This window comes from Cornus florida, unplaced genomic scaffold, assembly GCF_030987335.1.
Source record: "Cornus florida cultivar Cherokee Brave unplaced genomic scaffold, ASM3098733v1 CherokeeBrave_3.0.0_Hap2_Chr05, whole genome shotgun sequence".
NCBI classification, from domain to species: Eukaryota; Viridiplantae; Streptophyta; class Magnoliopsida; order Cornales; family Cornaceae; genus Cornus; species Cornus florida.
Window position 1 is genome coordinate 76,277,020 of NW_026775575.1, and position 24,849 is coordinate 76,301,868.

The following is a 24,849-nucleotide window of genomic DNA, read 5'->3' on the forward strand; positions in this document are numbered from 1 at the left end:
CAACAATGATAACTTACGACATTTATTTAACTGAAAAAATTGGTTGAAGCATCAGAGTCCTGAATAGGACTTTACTAACACCATTTTTTTTTTTTTTCGTCATCGGTAAGAAATTCAGATACCCATTTTGTTCATTTGGAAACTCGAACTTTTACCATCCACTTTGGGAGGTAGAGAAGATACTATTGAGCCACGACACTTGGTTATTAACACCAAATTGACTAATAAAAAAATTAATTTCAATAAAATAAATAGTATTAAATTGAAGGTGGTTTTTTTTTTTTTTTTTTTTCCCGAAAAGGTAGTGTTGTCTACCTCATTGTGAGTACTTTTAGGACTTTGTATCACAAGATAGAGTAATGATAAAAGCTTTTTGATTTTTCTTATTTGAGTTTATTTAATTAAATTACTTTGTTTGATAATGCTAAACATCTTTTTGCAATTTTGATTATTTATTTCAACAATTCATGTAACTTTAAAAATACAAAAAAGCATATGTGTGACTGTGTGAGTCTGCTTATCTATCAAAAAAGAAAAGAAAAAAAACAAAGAAACTATTTGAGAACTACTCACATCAAGAATGTCCTTATCATTGGCTTCTCTTCTATAATTTATAAACATATAGTTATTTTCCCTCAACCATGTATCAATAAAAGGAAAGTGAAAGAAATAAAATTTTATATGAATTAAATGAAGCAAGCACAGAAGTTTTTCTTAATAGGGAAAAGAAATGTCCACTTGTGTCGTTGTGTGTGGCCTACGGTCCAAAATTCATTCACAATCACTCTCAGTGCTCATATCCTTTGGCACACCCCTTTGAAAATTCAATTGGCTCTGTATTTCATTCAGACAAAATCCCAAACAGATAAGAGGATAACAAAACACCGTTAAGAAGGAAAGATAAGGCTCTACCTTCAACAATCTCCCACCCTCTCTCTCTCTATTCTCCTTGATGCCCTAAGCTACGCAAAACCCATCTTTGCTTTGTCTCCAATTCTTCTTCTTCCATATGGTATCACTACTCTCTCAACCCACCTCCATTCACACCCCAACCCACTCTCTCTTCTTCAACCCAAACCAACACCACCATGTCCCTCCATTCCAATTCAAGCTCCGACCTAGCCGACTACATCTCTCTGTAAATTCAATCGAAAAGAACAACTCTTTCTACACCAACAGTCAAAATCAACCCAGAACGTCATTTCCGGGTGGGTACAAGCGCCCGGAGATTAAAGTACCCACTATAGTCCTTCAGCTGAACTCCGAGGAGGTGTTGGACGATAATGGCGTTCTGGGTTTGATCGATGAGGCGGTTTCGAAGTGGGTTGGGATTGTGGTGCTCAATGGCGGTGAAGGAAGTGGTGGGAGGTTGTATGAAGCTGCCCGGTTGTTGAAGTCGGTGATTGGCGACCGGGCGTATTTGATGATCGCCGAGCGTGTTGACATTGCTGCTGCTGTTAATGCCAGCGGGGTTGTTCTGTCTGACCAAGGTTTGATATCCCTTGGCTTGTATTATTGTTTGAACTTGTCTCATTTCCACTCTAAAAGTACTGATTTTATTAGAATTTAATTGTTATGTTTAAAATTTCCATGGTTTCATTACATGTCCACTTAAACTGTATTTTAGGTTAAATTGCCTAAGTTGATGAATTTGTAGGGTGGTGTTACTTTAACAATAATGACAAACTAAAATGTGCTTACGTGTTGATTGAGAAAAAGGATATAAAGATGTGATCCCTTAAAATTTGACCATAAGGAACACATGCCAGTGAACATCAATTAGATTATGTATCAAATGCATTGTCATACACTCGTGTAACTTAAAAGATGTTCTCTTTTTCGCCTAATGGTTCACCAAACTTCTCTGCCAAACTTTGATTTGTTATACAACCCAATGCTGGTTATATGAAGCCAAATCTGGTGGATGTACTGATGTTGAGAAAATCGCAATGTACACGTCCCAAAACCTTTGAGAGTAACATGATGTCTAGGGAATAGCTCATAAAAACTGAAGGCTGGGTGTTATCATTACTGCATCACTCTGTTTGATTTTACATTTGGATGTGCAATACCTACCTTGTATAGTTGTTATACATGGAAACTGATAAAGTTTTCTCCGACATTTAACTTAGATGTTTTTATGAAAAAAAGACATCACGGGTTGCATTGAAAATTTTGAACTACCAGTTTCTTAATAAAAAAACTCAATTAAGCAATAAATTTTAATGCCACAACCCCTAAGAAAGCAAATGTGGTTTGTCACAATGTTTTTTGTTTTCTTTTTCGTTTTATATTGTCCAAGTTGGTCACTGCATTTTCCTTTTTCTTTTGATAACGATATATACAGAAAGTAGAAAGGCGCCACTGAATTCATGCAGAGTATACAAAAAAACATATTGGAACGGCCAAAAAAGCCCCTCAAAAAGGAGAAAAGACTACAACTCCAAATTACAGTTCATCTTGCTCCAAAAAAAAAAAAAAAAAAAAAAAAAAAAAAGAAAGAAAGAAAAATCATATTACGTGAGTCTCCATCCGAAATACTAAGAGTCCAACGAACTCTAGAATGACTTCTTCAACTTGGATTTTGAAAGGTTCAAATCTGTAAAAGATCTTCTCTTCCTTCCTTCCAAACATACCAAATGAACCTACATGGCCATGCTCCAGATACAGTGCACCCTAGGAAGTGGACTTTTTCTCTGACCAAGAGTCAAGTGTCTCCCACACTCTCAGGAAAGACTCTAGACCCTATAGAGTGGAAAAGGCAAGCTCCACGTCCCTCGCAACAATGCAATTCAACTAGAGATGCTGCCCTCTTACACATACAACACCAGTTAGCAAGAATGTTCTTCCCTTGGTCAACTTGTCAATTTTAAGAATTTTTTCTTTCAAGGCTATCCATGTAAAGAAAGCAATCTTAGAGGTGACCTTGCTCTTCCAAGAAAAGAGGGCTATTAAACCACAAAGGCTCTATACAAAGATTTTGCCTCAACATTACCATTCTTAGAGGCCAACCACCTCAGATAATCTTCCCCAAGTTCACGTTGATTGGAATTCAATAAATTTGGATACAAGCTCCTACTCGAGTAGGATCATGCGCTTTGCTTCACTGTTATATTGCACAGGCTGAAATTGTGAATATGTTAATGTAATGTGAACTTTTCTTTCATGCTCAGTCAAAAGGCTCCCAACATTTAGACTGCTTCTATCGCTTAGCCTAAAATTCAATGTCAGTGCATGATTTTCATCATTCAATTTACATTCATTATCTTCATAATGTTTTTCTCTCTCATTTATTATTATTATTATTATTTTTTTATAACAGGCCTACCTGCAATTGTGGCAAGGAATACAATGATGGATTCCAAATCTGAATCAGTAGTTCTCCCTTTGGTAGCAAGAAATGTACAGACTTCAAATGCTGCTTTAAGTGCATCTAATTCTGAAGGTGCTGATTTTCTCATATACAGTATTGGTGGAGAGAGAGTTGCTGAGGAAATGGTGAACCCCGTTCTTGAGTTTGTGAAAATTCCAGTTTTTATCATGATGGCATCACTTGGACAGGACACATTATTTAATGAAGCATCGATATTGCTCAAGTCAGGAGCTAGTGGTTTAGTGATTTCATTGGAAGAACTGAAGTTGTTCAGTGATGAAGTTTTGAGCAAATTGTTTTACTCTATATTTGCATTGAATAAGAGACCACAGAAAAAACCTCAAAGTTCTGACAAGCTCAAAATGTTGGACGTGGATAATGGTTTTCCCAGGAAAAAGGGGTTTGCTGGCTTTGTTAAATTGGAAGATAGAGAACGACAGTTCATAGAAAAAGAGAGATTGGTATTGCTTGAAGCGATTAATGTTATCCAGAGAGCTGCACCACTGGTGATCTTTTAATATTACATTTGGTAGTTGAGTTCTTCAGATGATTTTACTTTCTTCAATGGTTTGCTTGCTTTACACTTATTTGGGCGTATGGGTCTTGATGGCAGATGGGGGAGGTCTCACTTCTCATTGATGCTGTTTCTCAACTCGATGAGCCATTTTTACTGGCTATAGTGGTAATTGTGTGCTGAACTTCAACAAATTCTGGTTCCACGGATATAAATTGGTATTAGCTCTAAATTTCAAATAGATTATCTTGTTTTTTTGGTTGGTACAATCTCAAATTAGGTGGCGTTTTACATCCTCCATGCATTTATTAAGACTTACAAATAACAAATGCCCTTAAAACATGTGACGTATTTGCTTTGCTGCTTCTATTTGAGAGTTCTGTTCTTACAAAATTCAATTGATGGGAGTGCACCAGGAATAATATCTAATAAGATTCTCATTTCTATATAAATTTCATGGACTACTTAACAACGTTTATGCTCATCTTCTATGGCCAATTGAATGAATGAGCGTTAAATTACCGACACATAGTGAACATTATATAATAGAAAGCAAGGCACGAACAATTTTCTTTGTGGACATTGATTAAATATAGCGGTCAATCTTACATTACTACATTACGTACATGCCCGATTTTGTTATAGCACTTTGACATTTTTGGGAGGCAAACCATCCAGTATTGGTCCCATCTTTAATTAAATGGCACATATAATCTCTCTCTCTCTCTCTCGCCAACTAAAATTTCCATTGGAGGCCTTCTCCAAAAGAAATTACATTTGATTTCTAGACCATCTTATTTCAGTGATAATCTCTCTCTTTCGTCATGAGGACATGTACATCTGAAACAACCTCTCAACTGAATTCCTCTATCTGGAGCATCTCTGAAAATTTTAGTGAAAAACACTAAAAATTTCATGGTCCTTTCCTTAGTTCCCTACTTCGTGGATCCTGCCAAAGATTTACCTTTTCCCTTTACTCATCACATAGCTAATAAATATTTCTAGAGAATTTGCCCATCCTTCCCAATGAACTCTGTAAGCTTCAGTCTTTGAGATGTTCTAACTTCACTTGATATCCATTCTCTTCTCATTTTCCCAAATTTACCCTCCACTCCTACCCTTCAAGGGGGGATCGCTCAACACCACACTTGTCACCTGCATAACCTTTTCCCAACAAAGCTTGGTTGGATACCTAAGCTTGCAATGAGTTGCATGTTGGTAAGAAGGCATGGTGTAGGAGCTTTTAGTTGTGAGTCAGAATGACAATTTAATGACTCTTTTCGTAAATTCATTTGCTTCCATGCAATAACACAAAACAGTTAACTAGATAATTTTGCAGACGAAAGGGTAGCAATTGTTTCTGTGGTATTGTTATACTTACCTGTGTCTCGCTTGACTCTTTTTTCCATTACGCACTCCTCCACACTGCTTCTCTCTCCCTTTTTAATCCAATTTGGAATTATTCATGCAACTATTTTGGGGTTTTGCTACATGAGTCTGCTCTTCCTTTCCAGCTTGATGAAAACCATCTCTTTAGTTGAGGCTTAATATTAAGATATTGTTGTTTTCATTATCCCCTTCAATATGTCAACAAAATTATTAAATTATGACCAATTCAAAGAATTTTTATTTATTTATTATTTATTATGGTAACATTGAACATTGTATCTTGATCTTTTTGTTATATACATTGCATTTATTTTCAGAAGGTTATTGGTTAATTTTTTATCATCCATGTAAATAATTTAATTTTCTCTTTTATGTTTCCTGAGTTTTTTTTCCTTGATATCGTCAGGGTGAATTTAATTCCGGCAAATCTACTGTAATTAATGCACTTCTTGGGGAAAAATACTTAAAAGATGGTGTTATTCCTACAACAAATGAGATAACTTTCTTACGTTATTCTGAGTTGAATTCTAATGAGCAACAACGTTGTGAAAGGCATCCAGATGGTCAATATATATGCTACTTACCTGCTCCGATTCTTAAAGAAGTGAGTTTCTCTAAACTTTCCAAGTTTTTACATTTTAATTTAGTTCCGGTAGATTATTTTCCTGATAAAAACACACATTCATTTGCACTTCTTGGTGCAAGATTGTAAAGTGTGTACTTTTGGTTGGCTTTTTACACACTCTATCATAGTGAACCTATATTGCAAGAAGTATTTTTTGTCTGAATTATGTTCAATTTCAAGGTTGCTAATATGCTTTTCAAACCAAATCTTCTGCTTCTATAACTGAGAAATATCCTTACACCAGCTTGCATTGTGCAATAATGTTATATTTAAATTTCTATTTGGTTTTATAAATGCTCTATTCGTATCTGCTGTTACTATTACTGTTGTTGTATCTGCTATTTGGTTGTTTTTGTTTTCTTTATAAAAAAATTAAACAAGCTACCAAACCATGAATTAACTTGGCAAGAAAAGATGTCATTTGAATGGAACAAGCAAATAAACCACAGAATTAACTTGGCAAGGATTCCAAAGTCGGAGGAATTAATTAGTTGCAAATAAATGCAAAGATTGGTAGTGTATTCTTTGAATAGTTTTGAGTTGTCATGTGATCTAATCTGAATGCCAAATGTGCTCTAAAGAGTAAGAGACACTGTCTCATTTGGTGAGAACTAGAAGAGAATATTTGGCTTTAATTGGAATTTGATACGATGGACATAAATGAGGAAAAGAAAAAATAGAAAAAAAAAATAAAATGAAACAGTTTCACATTATATCTATTGTGGTGTTCTTTCCATGTCTCTTTAGTATATATGCTGGTCTGATACTTGATTTTAACAGTCTGCTGATAATAATTGCTTTACTTGAATAAAACTAATTTACTTTAATCTCTTTGTAAACAGATGAATATCGTTGATACGCCTGGAACTAATGTGATTCTTCAAAGGCAACAACGCCTGACTGAGGAATTTGTGCCCCGTGCAGATATTCTTCTTTTTGTTGTTTCTGCCGATCGCCCATTAACTGAAAGTGAGGTATGATTTAGTGGCAGCTGTAAATCCTCGGTGGCAGGCTAGTTGATGTCTGTGTAGTTGTGGCAATTAATAAGATCATTTGCTTTTGTACTTCCTTACTGTTTGTTTCTTGTGGAGAATCTAAATTCGTGATCTTAATAACAAATGAGGAGTCCTTGATGCCTGGCTAATCTGAATATGCTGTTGAGAATTGTAGATGAGAGGCTGACATGCTATTGGTTTAAATATATCCAATCCTTTGATTCTTAATAATAAAAGTTAAAGATTTTTTTAAAAAAACTCAAAACTGTTATGAGGGCTTACATTTAATTTTATATAGAAGTATCATTTAATTAATATTACTAAGTTTGTATCTGCAACCACGTCTTTGGTGGCCTTTGGGGCGACAATATATTGTTGCACTCCTTATTCAGTTGTTCAAGGGCTGAGAAGAGAGCGAATACTGGAAGATAGATCAGCTAGACAAATACTATCTGTGGATATTACAAAGGGCACCAACCAGGAAAAGTAATGATATTATACAAAGTTAAACTGATATCTACAAGTAAATACAGTTTCGCAATGAAAGGTCCTGTTAATCTAAAAACCGCTACATGTCTACTTTGAACTAATTTACACGGTTATCCATATGTTTTTGATTTGCTCTTTTGTACATTCTGTCAATACTTAGCTGACTGAATGCAACTAGATAGTGAGGTTCGTAGAATTTAGCTTGTCCTGTCCGATTCACATATTCTCTATATATCCTGCTGCAAAATGCTTGTCGGCTAATAATATAGTCAGATTGTGTTCCTTAATGTACAAATAAACATATAATTTGCCAGTTTTAAATAGTTCTTCTGTTGCATTCTTTACATGTCTCCTGGTAACTCTGTTCCATCTTTAAGCCTGCTAAAATCAATAAAAAACATACTAGTTGGCATCTCTCTCTCTCTCTCTGTGTAGTAGTATTATTACTGCCAAGAGCTTAGCTAGAGTGGTATCTTCTTGGCTTGAAAAATAGATGGTTGAGGCCTAATTACAGGTGTGTATGTGTGTCTATCAACAAAAAAAAAAAAAAAAAAAAAAAATCTAGAATTTGACATTTGTTATTTTTTAGCTATTTGATTTCTGATTTCAATGCATGGGTATTGCAATGAGGTCAGAAATTCTGTTTCCCTTCTTAGCAAATGGCTTAACTTGAGTAGGTTCAACTTTTTGCTTCTTGGTGTTGTAAAATTCTCTGTGGCAGATATTTGGGGTTTCTAACTTTTTCTAAGACATGTTCTTTCTTGCTTGGCTAGAATTACAAATATTATATGTCACATGTGCATAGTGCATACAACTCCCTAGATTGTGCATGATCTTTGTTTTTCATATTTCTCACTGGTTTTAATCTGATCATTTATGTTAGCATAATCTGCATTGTTATGTAACTTGCTACACATCTCCATAGACACACAACAACATTCAACATTTAATATTTTTTATGTCATGCATTCATTTTATGTTTTCTTTGGGCATCTTTTCTGCATAATTTCCTGCTGAAGTTCTGTTACGAAATAGTCATGGACTGTTATTTCATTTTTTCATTATAGATGTCTAGCAGTTCATGATCAGACGTGCGTTGTTCGAATGCTTCTTTTGTTTAGGTTTCTTTGTACATCTGTATCATAGTGAACCATAGCTGTATTTTTCCCCCCTGAATGGGATAATTTTATGAAAATAGCAAAATAATTTTTTCCATGAACTGTGCAAATAAGAAAATAGGGGCATGGACATGGAAAGAGGGGAACCATTTTCAGTTCAGAAAACAAATAGAAAGTTAACAAAAGTTACAAAGCACAAAATCTGACATAAGAAAACTAAATCTTCAATTGAGAGGCCCATAATGGAAGTGGATTCCATGACAGCATCAGTAGCAAGCTGAGAAGCAGTTCTGAAAGCAGCACCATGAACTCTGCAATACGGCACTCTCCCACTTACATCTTGACAACAAAATTTCTCTCCTTCCACAGATTCCACAAGATAGTAGCAAAAGAGCATCTAACAAACTTGACTCTAATAGAATTGGCAGCTGCTTTCTGTATGATCCATTCAGCCATAAGAAGAACAGACCCAACCCTGTGATATTGAAATCCCAGCAAGGAGCACCACCAGATCCAAACCTCCTCAGCCAAAGGAATATGAATGAAAATGTGATCAGTAAGATACTCCTGACAATTATGGCTAACGGAAGTAAGATGCAACGTCTTTTCTTTAAGTTGGAATAAGAAGGCATGGCATTATGAAAACCATACCTGTATTTTAATGCTTGTAGTCTAGGAAAAACATTTAAAATATATATTAGAAAAACTACTGTCCATTTATGGTTTCATTTTGGGCAGGCTGGTTTGGGTTAGAGGTCTGCCTAGCCCAACTTGAGCTTCAACAGTACCTTTGCAAGCTCAACCGAGCCTTGCCTTCAGCCCGAGCAACTGAAGCCCAAGCTCAACTTTGTAAACTTGAGTTCCCAGAAGAATTTTGAAAACATATTAGCAGAGTATCAAACAACCCAAACACAGAAAACAAATAATTCAGGAAAAAGGAGGAAAACTTAATTTGAAAAGCTAAATCGGTCTTAAAAAGTAAAGTTTGTTAAAATGCATTAAATTTACAAAACTGAATACTTACAAACAAATAGCAAAACCAAGGACAGATTAGAGCAAAAGACTATTTAGTGGGGGTTGGACTGATGGTGCTTGTGTGAGGGAGGGAGGGGCATTATAATATCAGGGTCCTGCTTGGGTTGGTTGGCCTGGACTGGGTGACAGCCCTCAAAATAGGTTAAAACAAAGATCAACAATAGCCTTTTCTTTCTTTCTTTTTTGAAACAAAAACTTAGTTGAAGCCTTGTGCTCGATCTTAAATTTTTTTTTTTTTTTTTGTCTGTTTCTTCTGTCCGGACCATCTGATCCTTTTACCTTTTCCGATCGCCTGGATGCTAGCACAATTGACCTCGGCTTTTGACTGTGCCTATGAGAGAAATGAACTTTACATATTGACCTCTAGAAAAACTTTACTTTTCCAGAGTTTACTTCTTTTATGCGGAACTGAAATTTCTTGTTTTGGGCATGCACATTTCAATTATTATTATGAGTTAGATATTCCCCAATTCGGTACTCTTGTTACCATGGTTTGCCAGACCGGCTGGTGCCAAGTCTGAGTCCCACTGATATATTGGTGGGACAGAAAGTTACAGTAGAACCGGCAGGCTCAAAGCTGAAACGGATGATTCAGTCCATTTCTAACTGATATATTGGTGGGACAGAAAGTTACATTAGAACCGGCAGGTTCAAAGCTGAAACGGATGATTCAGTCCATTTCTAACTGAATTGTCCGCCGAACCTCTGGCCCAAACATTGACAAGCTCAAAATGTTAAAGTGGTGGAGCCGTGGAGTTTTGAACCAGGGACTTCTTGAATGAGAATCAGAGATCCATCCTCTATGCCACTTGTTGCATTTGTTACTTTACCCATAGTTTCATATTTATTTAACATCAGAAGCTGTTTACTTTATACATAAACTTTATAATGCTTAAATATAATCAAATATGAAATAATATATAATCAATTAATATAATAATACATCACATGCATATATTATCAATATTCAACAAATAAACATTCCGGAGATGTTCTTGCTTTTAGAAAAAAATTATTTTCTATTTTTTAAATTTTCATTTGTAAGTGGTAACTTTTTTTGTGATATACATGTTGCATGTGTTATGATTTATAATTTTCTTACTATTTTTGACTTGCATTATATTTTTTCATTTATTTTGATTTTCAAATTTGTTTTCTTTTTTTCTTTTTTTATTTTTTATTTTCAGTTTTTTAATGATCACATAATATATACTGTACAGATTTTTATTATTTAATGCTTAAACCTATTATTATTCATTAATTTCATAAAAAATATAATTACTAAGAATTTTTAATAACGAAAAAAAAAAATCAACTTAGAATTCATGAATAGGTGGTCTCTTCAAAAATTCAATAAAAAATCACTAAGAATTCATCTATATTGAATTATGTTGTAAAGGTTGTGTATTGGCTCATTTTGGGCACTAGGTGCAAGATCGAAAATTTCACGACTGTGATAATTGATTTCATTACATTATGGCAATACTGACCTGATTCCGTTACACCACGGCCGCGGCTGTCAACCATACTTGTTATAGTAACATATTATGTATTTTTGGCATTTTAATATTTAAGCTAACCTAGCATGTTTATTTCCAATTTTGATTTTGGTTCCATTTGTGGTTCTTTTCAGGTTGGTTTTCTTCGTTACACTCAGCAGTGGAAGAAGAAAGTTGTTTTTGTTTTGAATAAATCAGACATCTATCGGAACGCCAATGAGGTTCAATTCTGCATTTTATTCGTTTTTTTTTTTTTTCTTAAATAATTATTAATAGGATTCTCTTATAATAGGATCTGCCTAAGAGGGTCACATTTTCTGCTTGAGGCACCAAAATGAGTTTCTATTGCCCTTCAATTCTTTTACATGATTTTATGCAGCTCGAGGAAGCTGTTGCATTCATCAAGGAAAATACCCGGAAGTTGCTGAATACCGAACATGTGACTTTATATCCTGTATCTGCACGAGCTGCTCTTGAAGCAAAACTTTCAGCTTCCTCTGATGTTCAACAAGTATATGGAGAACTATCTGTGACTGATTCCTATTGGAGAATCAGTAGCTTCCATGAACTTGAAAAGTTCTTGTATAGCTTTTTAGATGGGTCAACAAGTACAGGAATTGAACGAATGAAGCTTAAGCTTGAAACACCTATTCGAATTGCAGAGCAACTACTTTTTCGTTGTCAAAAGTTTGTGAGACAAGAGTGCCATCTTGCCAAGCAGGACTGGACTTCACTGAATGAACTAATCAGTAGTGTAAAGGGGTATGCAATGAAGATGGAAAGTGAAAGCATTTCTCGGAAGAGACAAACCTTATCATTGGTATGTTTTCTGTTATTGAATTATTATGAGCCAGATGCAAAACCGGTATCTAATATGTATTTTCTATCTGTAGATTTTTGGCAATATTTGTCTATTTATATGTTTTTTGGACTTCATGACATAACTTTTATGCGTGAAAATGCAGATTGATTCTACACAAGCACGAGTCATCAAGCTTATAGAATCAACTCTACAATTATCAAATCTTGATCTCGTGGCTTCATATGTTTTTAAAGGAGAGAAATCTAACTCCATGCCAGCCACCTCAAGCATCCGAAATGACATTATTGGTCCTGCACTTTCTGATGCACAAGTGAGTGGCTCGAAGCTGTTTGGGATTTTTTATTTAAGCTGCAGTTCTTTAATCTAAATGTAGGAACTGTATATTCCTCATTGTTCTTTCTTTTCCTGAATAGTGCCTTTAACAATTGCCAAAACATGGCTTATCAAAAAAGAAAAAAAAAAAAAAAATCATTTTCAAAATCATGAATTTAGGAGCATGCAAGGCTTGCAACTTGAGTTGTGGTCCTAAGTTACACAGATTACACCTTGAGCTGTAGTCATTGGGTACATATTTAATCTACTTTGAAGAAGGATCGCCTATTTTGGTCATTAAAGTTTTCTTAAATGGCTTATTGTGGGGCATATCATTTGAAACAGTTTTATTATTATTATTTTTGTATTGATCAAAATTTTAATTACTTTTTTTTTTTTTTTTCATAATTAAATTTTTAATTACTGATCAAAGATGTGATATAAATTAATGATTGGTCAAGATATTATTTGGTTGTCTTCAGTCATTTAGATTGTGAAAAATTGGACTTACAAGTCTCATTTATTTGTATATGAAGACATTTGCACATTCATATCTTATATGTCTTTGGTACAAAGTGATTATTAATTCCAAATTCTGTATGTGCTTTTAAATGTGGCAATCATGATTATTCATTCAAATGGATTATATTTTAAAAGGGCTTAAACTCAGTTTATTAGAGGAATTTTTAGATATTTTTTTAAGACTATACATTTTGTTGAGATGCATTGCGGTAATTTATTTGTCATTTTTTTTTCTTTTCTTTCAGTAGTAATCATGGGAATTTAAATTAGCCATTTATCATAAATGGATAAAATGGTAATTTAGATCTTGTTCACTAGAATTTTGAAGAATGAACTTGATTAGAGCCATTTTCTTCCTTTTCATCAAGTATGCTGAAACTACAGGGACATTCCTGAGGATTCAAGAGCTATTTGGGAAATTGTCCATAATAATTTGAAAGAACGCATATAATGGATTTTTGAGTGGAAAAACAAATGCATGCTAGTAAAACATAAGTTAATTCTGGATCTATTCGGCATGATTTTGGAAAGAATGATTAAATGAAAACCAAGACATGTCAGGATAGCACTAGAAAACTACTTTAGCTTTTTTCTAGAGAAATAAACTCCAAAGCTTCTCTCACCTGGGTGATGAATGAATAGTTTGTAAGAGTAGAAGAAATCATCCTTGTGCAAACTGTTCACGCAAGAGATTTTAGCTTACGTATAGCTTGTTGCTTCTAAGTGAAGTTACTTTCTCCTTCTATTCTGTCTTTTTCATGTAGTGCTACTCATTCCCTGAAGTACTTAATAATAGATAATGCTTTAGCGAGATCCTATCATATTATAAATGGGAAAGAAACACATAGAAGTTTGTCATTGTATGACATACACATGTCTTGCAGAAGTAATTTTATCATAATAAAAATGATGTCTGCTCATATGACATGTTATGAACAATGGAATAGCTGCATATTTCACCAAGTAGCCTAAAGGTACTTGATAAAAATAGACATTTGCCTATTTATGACTCGAGAGTCTGTTCAATATGTATGTTTCATGAAATAGTCTTATTTATACTTGGAAAGGTGTATATGAAGTCTTATCTTTTACTTAGTAACGTGATTCCTATACATTGTTGCTTAAAACATTCAAAGATAAGAAAATACTTAATAAAATAATTTTTTTTTGTTAGTTTATGTATATACATTTATTTGTTTTTTACAAGCAATTTGAAACTGTCAGTGATCTATTGGGTGGAAGTTCTTAAAAGCTCTGATCTCTGTTAATTTTTTTACCTTTTCGGCTAAGTATCCGCATCTTATTAGTGACTGCATTCTAGAGAATTACTCCTGCCTATTTTTCTCTGTAATGATTTCATAATCATATTTACTTCTGGATATTCAGAGGAGTTTGTCTTATCTGTCCTTTCATGTATTATTTTTGTGGATGTTGTCTTGTTATGTAGAGACTACTAGAAGAATATGTGACTTGGTTACAATCAAACAATGCTCGTGAAGGCAGGCTGTACAAGGAATCATTTGAGAAGAGATGGCCTTCACTTTTTGATCCGCACAACAAGTTTCAATGGGAGACCAGTGAGCTGCTGACAAGAAAATATGATCTGAGCGTCAAAGTGATAGAGAACTTTAGTGCTTCTGCTGCTTCCAAACTTTTTGAGCAAGAAATTCGTGAAGTGGTGAGTTCAAAAACTTTTGTATAATAAATAGAAGTGTCTTGAACAAGAAGTTGACCTGACTACTGATGCACAGGTTTGGTCATTGATATAGACTTCTTTTGCATACATATACTGATATACACGTAAGTGTACAAATCAATATTGTTATAAGTACAACCAGGTCTAGTCTCTGACTTGATCGCTACATTATAAAGTGCCCAAGTCATCCTGGTTCCGAGTCCTAAGTCTTCTTTCTTTCTCGACTTCCCTCCCCCCATATCCACACACACACACACACTAGAGAGACGTGGAAAGCTAATGAAATCTGCAACAAAGTTGTGACTTGCATTCCATCAATTCTTTTAGAGAAAGATGATTTGAGACACATCAACCACACATCTCAAATGCAGGGATAAAGCCTGTAAAAGACTTATTGAAGGAGGACGTTCAATAGATGTATATCATAATCCAATGTTGATTGAATGAAACTTCATCCTGGACCTCACCACAGCCATATAGCCATATAGAGTGGTCTGGGTAGAAGAAACTTCCTTGACCGTCTCCAAGAGGTGTTTAGTAACAATTTAAACGGGTGGCTACTTCGATATGTTTTGGTGTGCTGTTTTACCTTTGAATGTAGCCCACGTGCTACTTGGTTGTCCTTGGATATGTGATTTAAATGTGACTCATCATAGTGAAGAGAATACCTATAGCTTCAATTATAATTATCAAATCAAGGTCTGCAAAGCCATTAGAAGGTAACTCTAAAGCACAGTATAGGCTTTCTCCACAGCCTTGTGATAACAAAAACACTTTGACAAAGAAGTGGCTAAGGAAATTCCCCATGTCCAATTTAAGGGTGTTTAAACGAAAACAACCGGAAGAGTTGTTACTGAATGAGTTCATTTAAGATTTTCTTATAGAGATTGTATGGGTCACTTCTATTGTGTCAAATAGTGATATCAAGTACAAAGTCTATTTTTGGGAGACACTTTGGACATTCTAAGGCACCAATTTGATATTTTCTTTTGCATTTTATCCTTAGATTGATGAGCGAATTGAGACTGCTAAGTGATGTCTAGGAGATTTGATTAAGTGACTTGTGGAAAACCACCTAGATATTGGGGACTGATTGTTACCTATCATGGGTATGCTTTTAATAGTTTGGTCAACTAGTCAACTGATAGTTGTTTGGTTGATATTAGGTATGATAATTTTTCTCATTAGCCTATTTACCTTATTCTTTTTGCCTTCATATTGTTGTTTGTTTGAATTTCTTGATTCCTTTGTTTTGCTTGTTCATGATTTTCATGCCGATATACGATTATAATATTTTTTTACTAATAAAAACTATGAACATTGCATATGCTCATCATAGGAATCATGAATCTATCGAAGGAGATTGTGTTATAATTCGTGCTACCACAACCTTATCCTAAGAACTTTATGACATTCGAAACCCAAATCATTGGACATTCCACATCATTCATAAATCCAGACCTAATGCATATTAATTTGACTTTCCATCATATAATAGTATTAGTTCAGTTTTCCATGTGGAATAGTTGTCACCTAGCTGAGGCACCTTAGAGCCTCCTATTTTTTTAGCTTGTGTTCCTACAAGTGGAGTTACATTTTCTTTTCCATGTGGAATAGTTGTCACCTAGCTGAGGCACCTTAGAGCCTCCTATTTTTTTAGCTTGTGTTCCTACAAGTGGAGTTACATTTTCTTCAGCAACTTTAGTTATTCCACCATTTCAGCCACAATATATGGATTGGATGGAGGATATTTTTGAGCATCGGAGTTCTTTTTTGTTATCCTGGATTTTTAACGCAATACTACCTGCTTTACTCTCCGTGGGAGAGTTCTTAGCCGAGGACAATTGACGGAGATCATGAAACCACTCGCATGTGTGAGCTGCTTGTACTTTGTCTTTACTTTTGAAGAAGAGGCAAAGATAGACGAGCTTAGGAATTTGATGTAATTAGGGGTAATCTTTATTATTTTAATAACGTTTTAATTTTTGGTTGTTTTAGTAATTTATTATTTTAGAATTTTTAGGGTTTGTTTATGCTTTTTGCCTATACAAAGGCTATTGCATAATCAAACAATTCAGTTTTTGAGGATTGATGATCATTTATCTATTCACTCTGTCTTCTCATCCCTTCTTTTTTCTTCTCACCCTATCTTACACGCACTCTACAAACATAGTGAAGTACCCATGTCGGACACATATTGCTTGGACATGGGTATAGGATATGTGTCTGGGACTTTAGGTTGGACATGTACTTAAAAAGCATGTCCAATCATTCAATTTTTTTAGATTATTATTTTAAAAATGAATTAAATGTCTATATTGAACATTATGTTACATAAAAACATTACTTTACTCTAGAAAATAAAATAATTAAGTAAAAGGGTAAATTACAATGGCACCCCTTGTAGTTTGCCCTATTGACAACCGTATACAACTTGGCCCATTTTTGAACAATGACAACCCATCAGGTTTGGTAAAGTGAACAAAGACACCCCCAACCATCACCTACCACATTTGACACATGATAAACTGACATTATTGCCCTTTGACATGTTAAATTACCAATTTACCCAATACAACTCTTTTGATTGACCAAAATACCCTTTAAAGTTGAGTGTCACCCCCACACATGAAATTATCATATTCTCATACTAGTAAACCAAGCACCACCACCACTTCACAGCCCCGCCAATCCCACCACCACCACTTCACAGCCCTGCCACGACCACTTCACACCCCCATCACACCCACCACCACCACCACTTTAGCCCCACCACACATTTTGCATTCTATTTCTCTGTAAAGCACTAAAGCTTTATTTATTTTTATTTTTTACAAAAAATAGATCTTATATATATATATATATATATGTATGTATGTATGTATGTATGTATCGATTGTATAGGTTCGATTTTGAGGCTTTATATCTGAAAATTGTATTCTCTATTTTGAAAAAGATTTAATTTTTTTGATGTGATGGTGATATGATATGAAGCAAGACACCACCATCACCACCGTTCGCATTCCGACCTCGTGCGACAACTGCGGCGTCCCTTCACGACGCCCGCCATAGCGGGATCTTCCGACGCCTCTGCACCTACTTTGTCCTCCGACTTCATAAGGTGGGGACATTAGTGGTTCCGGCTTTTCGCCATTTGGGTTTAAGCATATTGTTCACTTCTTGCTTTGGTGGGAAGCAAAACCAGTGAAAAGGGAGGTGGGCAATGGTGTAGGGGTGGTGAATGAGGAGAGAAAAAAAGAAGGGTGGGCATTGGTGGAGGTGCAATTGTGGGTAGAGGTTGTCGGTGGTTTTGGAGAGGACTAAAAAGGTGAGAGAAACAAAACAGAGTAAAAGAAAATATGTGGTTAACATTGCAAGGGCATTTTGGTCATTTAAATGTTATGATATTTTGCGCCAAAAATGAATAAAACATTAAAGGGCAAATTAATTATTTCATCCTTTTTTAGCTTCTGTTTGGATCCAAATTTGATAGGGGGTGTCGTCGTCAAAAAATGGGCCAAGTTTTAGATGGCTGTCAATAAGGCAAACCACAGGGGGTGTCACTGTAATTTACCCTAAATAAAATGAATATTTTGCCTTGCCCATGTGTCTTCTGTTTGGAGATTTGACACGCCCGACGACACATGAATACATACCCGTACCCAATACAAGTACCCGAATCTATGTAACATAGTTCTCACTCTTCAACTCTCCACTTGTTCTGTCTTCTTATCCCCTGCTTTATTTTTGGTCCTACATCAGTTTGTTATCAGAGCATTACCATCTGGCATCAAGTGGTATACTATCAAAACATACTGGTCATACATCACTTGGAGCCAAATAAAAGTTGTGTTTTGAAGCAATTTTGAGGAATGATTCTTGCTAACACAAGCTTAACTGGATTATGGTAGGGTAGTTTCATTTTATATGATGAAACGAAGCTGGTGATATTTGTTACTATGGTTGGATGCTTCATTCCAACTTCTGAACTAACTGCTTCATCAATTCTTTTAAGTAGTTCCGGCGTCTTTGAAGAATAATTTCAATGGTGAAATTGTGTAGTGCTCTATTTGATTTGAAGAACACATGGAAAAGGAAATGGAAAATTAGTAGCTTATAAGTGTGTGGGGTTGATGTTGCCATCGAATGAGATCCTAAGTGTTCCTTTTGGGTAATTCTCCTCAAGTGAAATAGAACAAGATTTATTATTAAAAAAAATTAAAAATTAAAAATTAAAACAGAGCACATGAAGTTGTCTAAAACTCTAAATCCCTATTGAAGCATCAGCATTTTCAGTCTACCTATTCTCGGTTAAATTAACCTAATGCTAATGGATCACTCTATCTTTGAATTTCAGTTCTTGGGAACTTTTGGTGGACTAGGAGCAGCTGGTATGTCTGCATCACTTCTGACATCTGTGCTACCAACCACGTTAGAAGATCTTCTTGCTCTTGGCCTTTGTTCTGCTGGCGGGTAATATTTCTTTTCTCTTTATTAATGAGTTTCCATTTCTATTTTACTTTCTGTTTGCTGCTATTGTGAAGCCTCTGACTTTTTAAATTTCATTCATTTGTTGTCGTTGTTGATATATTGATGTTGCAACCAAATTAATAGAATTAGAATGTTCTGGGCTGAGCTGTTAGGGTTGTATTTCCAAGGCCTTAAACGGATGTGTTAATGAATGGTTTCACTATGCAGAATGGGAAAGGGAATTCGATATGCAATTTAATCTGGGATGTGCCATGATGTGCTTATATTTAGGTTGTGATGAGATAGTTGTGAGTTTGATCTTGAGTTCTATCTTGACTGGCAGAGTAGGGTTAATGTTTTGGGGATGAAACTACCTTTTATAACATTGCACCATACCCCAAGTATCTTTCTAAATTTTGATGTGCTATGTTCTTTGCTCTCGTTTTATAAAATAAACACAAATCATTTCTATTAGATTTTACTCACATTGTGGATTTTTCTGTCTTTTAAGGAAAAACAAATTGAGGAATTGGAATTGTATTTTTGGTTGCCAAATCAATTTTAAATTCACTATTTTGGATTCAGCTCGAGCAAATTGGATAGTAGACTGGTATCCTGTAGATTATTCCTATCGGTGGTATACAATGATTATGCACTAGTATTTTGGGAATGAAAAAGCTGTCATTGGGTTGCTCCCATCTGAGCCCAAACACTCAGCCGTTGGATCGAGAGGCTGTAAGAGTATGGTCTCCATCAAGTGGATGAGGACACGAGCTTAAGCTAAGAGCACCCTCGTGATAGACTTACTGTTTGGGGACTACAATTTGTTTCTATACTTACCCAGAAACTAAACTTTTCAATATTTGCATGTAATTGTAAAGTTTGAACAAAGATAGGGGAAGTGAAGAAAGATGTCATTATTAATTTACAAGAAAATGTGGTATTGGTCTGCTCCAGGAATTACTTTTCTAGGTGTTGAAATTTGATGAGAGTGGAAGAAATTCTATGGTGCTTCGTCGAAAGAGATCTGCTTATAATATCATATTTATATTCACATAGGTTTGGCTAATGTGGGATGGGATATGATATGCTTTTGAAGTATTGAAAGTGATATAATCTGTGTGCCCATCACTGTGGTGTGTCATATGGGATCAAAGGCTTCACAATTTTTTTAGTGTTGTGTTTTAAGCCCCAAAGACCTGTATGATGTGGTAGATTCTGAGAGTATAATGACAACATTGACCTGATACTTATGTAGCAATTTGTGGACACTTTCTACTTACCTGTGATAATAGTATTTTGGATATTAAATGGTGTTGACAGTAGCCTCTACCATTGGATTACTTTCTTGTGTTTGGGTTGGTACGGGATCATTCATCAGCTTATAGCTTATGTGCCTGAGCATATTGCTGAAGCATGATGATAATAGTGCATGGCTAGAAGTTTGTTTTTGATTCTTGGAGTTGCATGACATGCCAAACTTGTGCTTATATTCCTGTAGTTTGTGTTCACATGCTTGCGGGTGTGCACATGCATACGACCTTTACAACATTTCGTATTAGTAATTCCATACTTGAGCTAATTGAACTTTTGTTCCCCCTCATCTAATACGTCCGTGATTCCACATTCAAAGAATTATATCATTTCACTACTGTATATACCTGACAAAACCTATAATCTTATTGACAGTTTATTAGCAGTTTCGAATTTCCCAGCCCGTAGGCAAAAGATGGTGGATAAAGTGAAAAGGACCGTTGATGCCCTGTCACGTGAGCTTGAAGAGGCAATGCAGAAGGATCTCGGGGAGTCAATCGAGAATCTGGAGAACTTTGTAGAACTTATAGGTAAGCCATATCTGGATATAGCACAACAAAGGCTAGACAAACTTTTGGACACTCAAGATGAATTAACAAATATCGAGAAAAAACTTGAAGCATTGCAGATCGAAATCCAAAATCTCCACGTATCATGATAGTATATCACTTAATACTATCATTTTTGGTGTTCGTTCTTCAGCAATTGTTGCAATAGGAAGGTCAGATGTTGTACCAGCATAGTGATTATGATATTTATTTTTATTCTTTATGTATAATAAGGGTTGTGCATGAAGAGCAGCTGTTGAATGTGCTCGAGCATTTGTGCAATGCCTCCCTTTTCCAGAGAATTTATCCTGCTATGTCTCATCAATATGTTATTGACATATAATAATTTTGTGTGCTTTATTATCTAGTAGAACTAATGCATCTTACAATCTATAAAGGTTGGAATTGAGATTCATAGATGTATTTCATTTCCAAAGGCCATTCAGTATTCTGGTTAACAAGCTTGAGAGAGAGGTGAAATAACTATTTTATACAAAAATATTGTCAAAGCTAAGTATGTTTCTTATCTTTCTTTCAGTATTGATGATGGTCTCAACAGTTGCTTGCTAAATTTTAGCTTAGCTACTGAAATCTCTTTAGTTGTATCAAATACTTTGGTCAGTTCCTGCATAAGTGGTTCATGAATGAGAATGTAGTAATGATAGGTATTCGGAAATGCAGAATAGAGAATATGTGAGTGGGGTGTGGGTCCCATTATATGATGTTAGGGTGACGGTCTAAAACTTCACTCACACAACCATCGTTGGCATTCTCGGAATGTGTCATTTTTTGTGAGAATACAAGTTTCTTTCTTTACCTTGATTTTTAATATAAGTTGGGGGAAATTATAATTTATTTATAAAATTTTAAAATAGTTGCAGTAGAGTGAAGGGTCTTTCTCACAATGTTCTTTCAAAATCACATGGTTGCCAAACTGTGCAATTCCATTACTATGCTCCTCACTTAGACATTTACCACAAATCAACATGCATTGCATATAAGATCAAAGGCAAAAGTCAAGAATGATTGTCCCTATAAAATTCCTACTCCTTTGCCAAAATTACATGTTAGTATAGAAATGGAAAACCTCAACATTTGACTTTGATGCCTACTCTACCATAACAAACATTAGTGGTAATAATAATTATTATAATAATAATTATAATGACAGTAATAATATTGTCTGACGGTTGAGATTCCATTAATGTGTGGTTATATGTAAAGTTAGCCCTTCAAGTCATCAACCATTATGTTTCTGTGCCGTCCATAAAGTTTGTCTCATGCTCAATGTATTGGTTTTATATAATCAAATTATTATTATTATTTTTCTTCATAATTTAATCAAGCAAAACATAGTTTCTTGACATGTTTGATTGCTTTATATGGTAGGGTCTTTTTTCTTTCCTTTGTTTTCTAAGGTAAAAGAATCACAAAGAACCAAAAAGGTGTCACTAACATGGTCAAAAAGGTTGCATTAGAGTGCGCATTGTTGACATGCTTGTGTAAGCCATGAATGGCCTCTCTTCGTTCTAGTGAAGCCCTTAAGATACTAATAATAATGTATAATTAAACTTGTAAAGTAGATGGAAAAATTAAAATAAAAAAATCAGTGAATTTCATCGGAATCGAAGGCGATGACACGGTTTTTAAATTTTTTTATTTTTCAAATTAAAAAGGGTTTGGTCGGCCAACGTAACAAAAAAGCAAGGGATCAAGAGGTGGATAGTGAGAGCAATTTTGGTGGTTAGGGTTTTAAAGAGAGTTTTAGGGGTACATATTCTTGTTGGCCTTGGTAGCAGACTAGGCTTTTTGTACCTGGAATAAAAAAATGTGAAGAATCACCAAAATTTACTGTATTGTTCAATGTTAAATGCTTTTAGACCTAGCCTTTGAGAAATACTTTACTAGTTACTAGGGTTATTGACTGATTTTTCTCTAAAGTGTCTATGATTAACCCTCTTTGACAGTTTTCTAAAAACGCTTTTGAGAGAACTATTGAATTCTCTACAAATGACGATTTTCTAAAATCAGATATTTTCTCTCCAAACTAATTTTGAAAGACATCACTTTCAATTCTATCTTAATAACAGATTGAAGACTTGTTTTCCTTCAGTTTTCTAAAAATGCTTTTGAGAGAACTATGGAATTTTCTACAAACGACGATTCTCTAAAATTAGATATTTTTTGCTCTAAACTAATTCTGAAAGGCATCGCTTTCAATTCTATCTTTTAAGAGTGGGGTTGGGGTTGGGGTTGGGGTTGGGGTGAACTATTGTGCAGTGATGGAGCCTACAACCCTCTAAATGGGAGATACTAATTCGGTGTAGCGTTGGAACCCACATGACCTTGCGGAAGTCCCTATCAGGACTTATGGTTTAAAATGGTCTTTGAGAAGGCTTTTGTAGGCTTAATGAGGCATTTGTCTTCGTTAAACAGAATTGTGCAGGGCATATGACCTACACCACCGTGGCTTGTAGTTATTATTGGGTAATTCATTCAAATTCTAGCAATAAGAATGGTCAATGATGGAAGAACATATTTAGAGTGCCTGACGCACCTTACACCGGACACATTAAATACCTTCTCTGCCAATTGGTCATTAAAGTTTCCGTTCCACCAAAAGAAAAATTGACAAAGACCTATCATGTTTCATTTTCAGGGCTATAACCCTATAACCTCAAACACCATTAAATTTGCTGATGTACTGCTGTACAGCATTGAATCCCAACTCCTGAAACTAGCAGCATATTGTGTGACTTGTGAACAGTCTCACTAACTTAAGAACTGAAGCACCAAATAAGGTGTACTCAAAATGTTTATCAAATGGCAAAAGATCAAAACAATAATATGAGAGAGAGAGTTGTGTTCCTAAACACATTTGTTCCGTTGCGAGTACGTGATTGATCGGGGACCATGTAATAATTTCTCATTTCCTGAAAAACATTATCTGAACACATCCTTATACAAGCATTATGTACTCACACATTGTCCTCCTTATACAAGCATTATCTACTCACACATTGTCCGTACAATCTTTATATATATATATATATAAAATGAAACCAAAATGAGTGATAAACATGGAGGCGGTAGCCAAAAAGCAGAGTGATGTTGGTTTCCTCATCTCTATAAAAAACAATAGCTTTATGAAAAAATTGGTGTGTAAAGTAATATTTTTTTTGGTTATATAGTAAGAAATCAAAGGTAGTTGGACCTCCATTTACATACATACACACACATATAGATATATTACATTAATGAGTTGGTATCATTTAGTCGGTCGGGTTAATTAAAAAAAAAACTAGCAAGTTCAGTTGATTGCCATTATTAAAAATGCTGTCTTCCCATCTTATTATAAGAGTTGACATACATCCTACGCTAGTATTGGTTAATTAATATAATCATACATAAAGTTTAGTTGAAGAAGAGGGTCATTAAGTGATTTTATATTTGAGTGAGGCAACCAAGTAGTGGTTTGATAATGAGTAAAGTCTATCAGCACAGTTCTTCCAGTCTTAGTAAAGAGTGTGACCACATAATACTCCAAATTCAAAGACCTAAATTATCTATTTAAAATATTAATCCCGAAAAAAATTCTTTGGAGTTGACTTCAGGAGAATTCAAACTCTCAGTCTCTAAGTAATCATGTGTGAATCTTTGTTATTAAGTTATTCCTTAGAGTTGTTAAACATAATTTACAGGAGTTTTAAGATGTCGTTGTCTACAATATATCGTCAAAAGATTATCAGTAGCTAATGACATATAAATAGAATATTTAGAAGAATTCCAAGATTCTTGATTCTTGAATAGTCGCTTTAATTTGGGGGTGCTTAATGTGTGTGTGTCACTGTGTGAATTAGCCGAGGGCTTTAACGTCCTAGTCTCTCAACTTAGGTTTTGACCTAGGACGTCACTCAACTGTAAAATAAACAGGGACAAATATAAAGCAACAATTGAGGAAGCAAATAGCAATCCCTATCAATGAATACAATACCATAAAGAATACTTTGTTTTTGTTCTTCTGTTGGAGCCCTTTTGGATGAAAAAGGGAAATACCTATGGAAAGCTTCTTTTTTAAATATCATTTTATAAAGTATTCCCAATGGACCAATAAAATTAAGAGATTC

At 34.8% G+C, this 24,849-nt stretch overlaps 1 protein-coding gene across 1 annotated transcript; it reads left to right on the plus strand.

The window, feature by feature from the left end:
* Positions 1 to 832: 832 nt before the first annotated feature.
* LOC132306921 (probable transmembrane GTPase FZO-like, chloroplastic) lies at positions 833 to 21,085 on the plus strand. Its single transcript, XM_059804523.1, has 11 exons — positions 833 to 1,490; positions 3,323 to 3,879; positions 3,987 to 4,055; positions 5,683 to 5,880; positions 6,744 to 6,875; positions 11,172 to 11,258; positions 11,417 to 11,857; positions 12,003 to 12,170; positions 14,142 to 14,372; positions 18,748 to 18,863; positions 20,550 to 21,085. The coding sequence occupies exons 1-11, from the start codon at positions 1,010 to 1,012 to the stop codon at positions 20,830 to 20,832; spliced, it is 2,763 nt and encodes a 920-aa protein (XP_059660506.1). The 5' UTR covers positions 833 to 1,009; the 3' UTR covers positions 20,833 to 21,085.
* Positions 21,086 to 24,849: the final 3,764 nt, after the last annotated feature.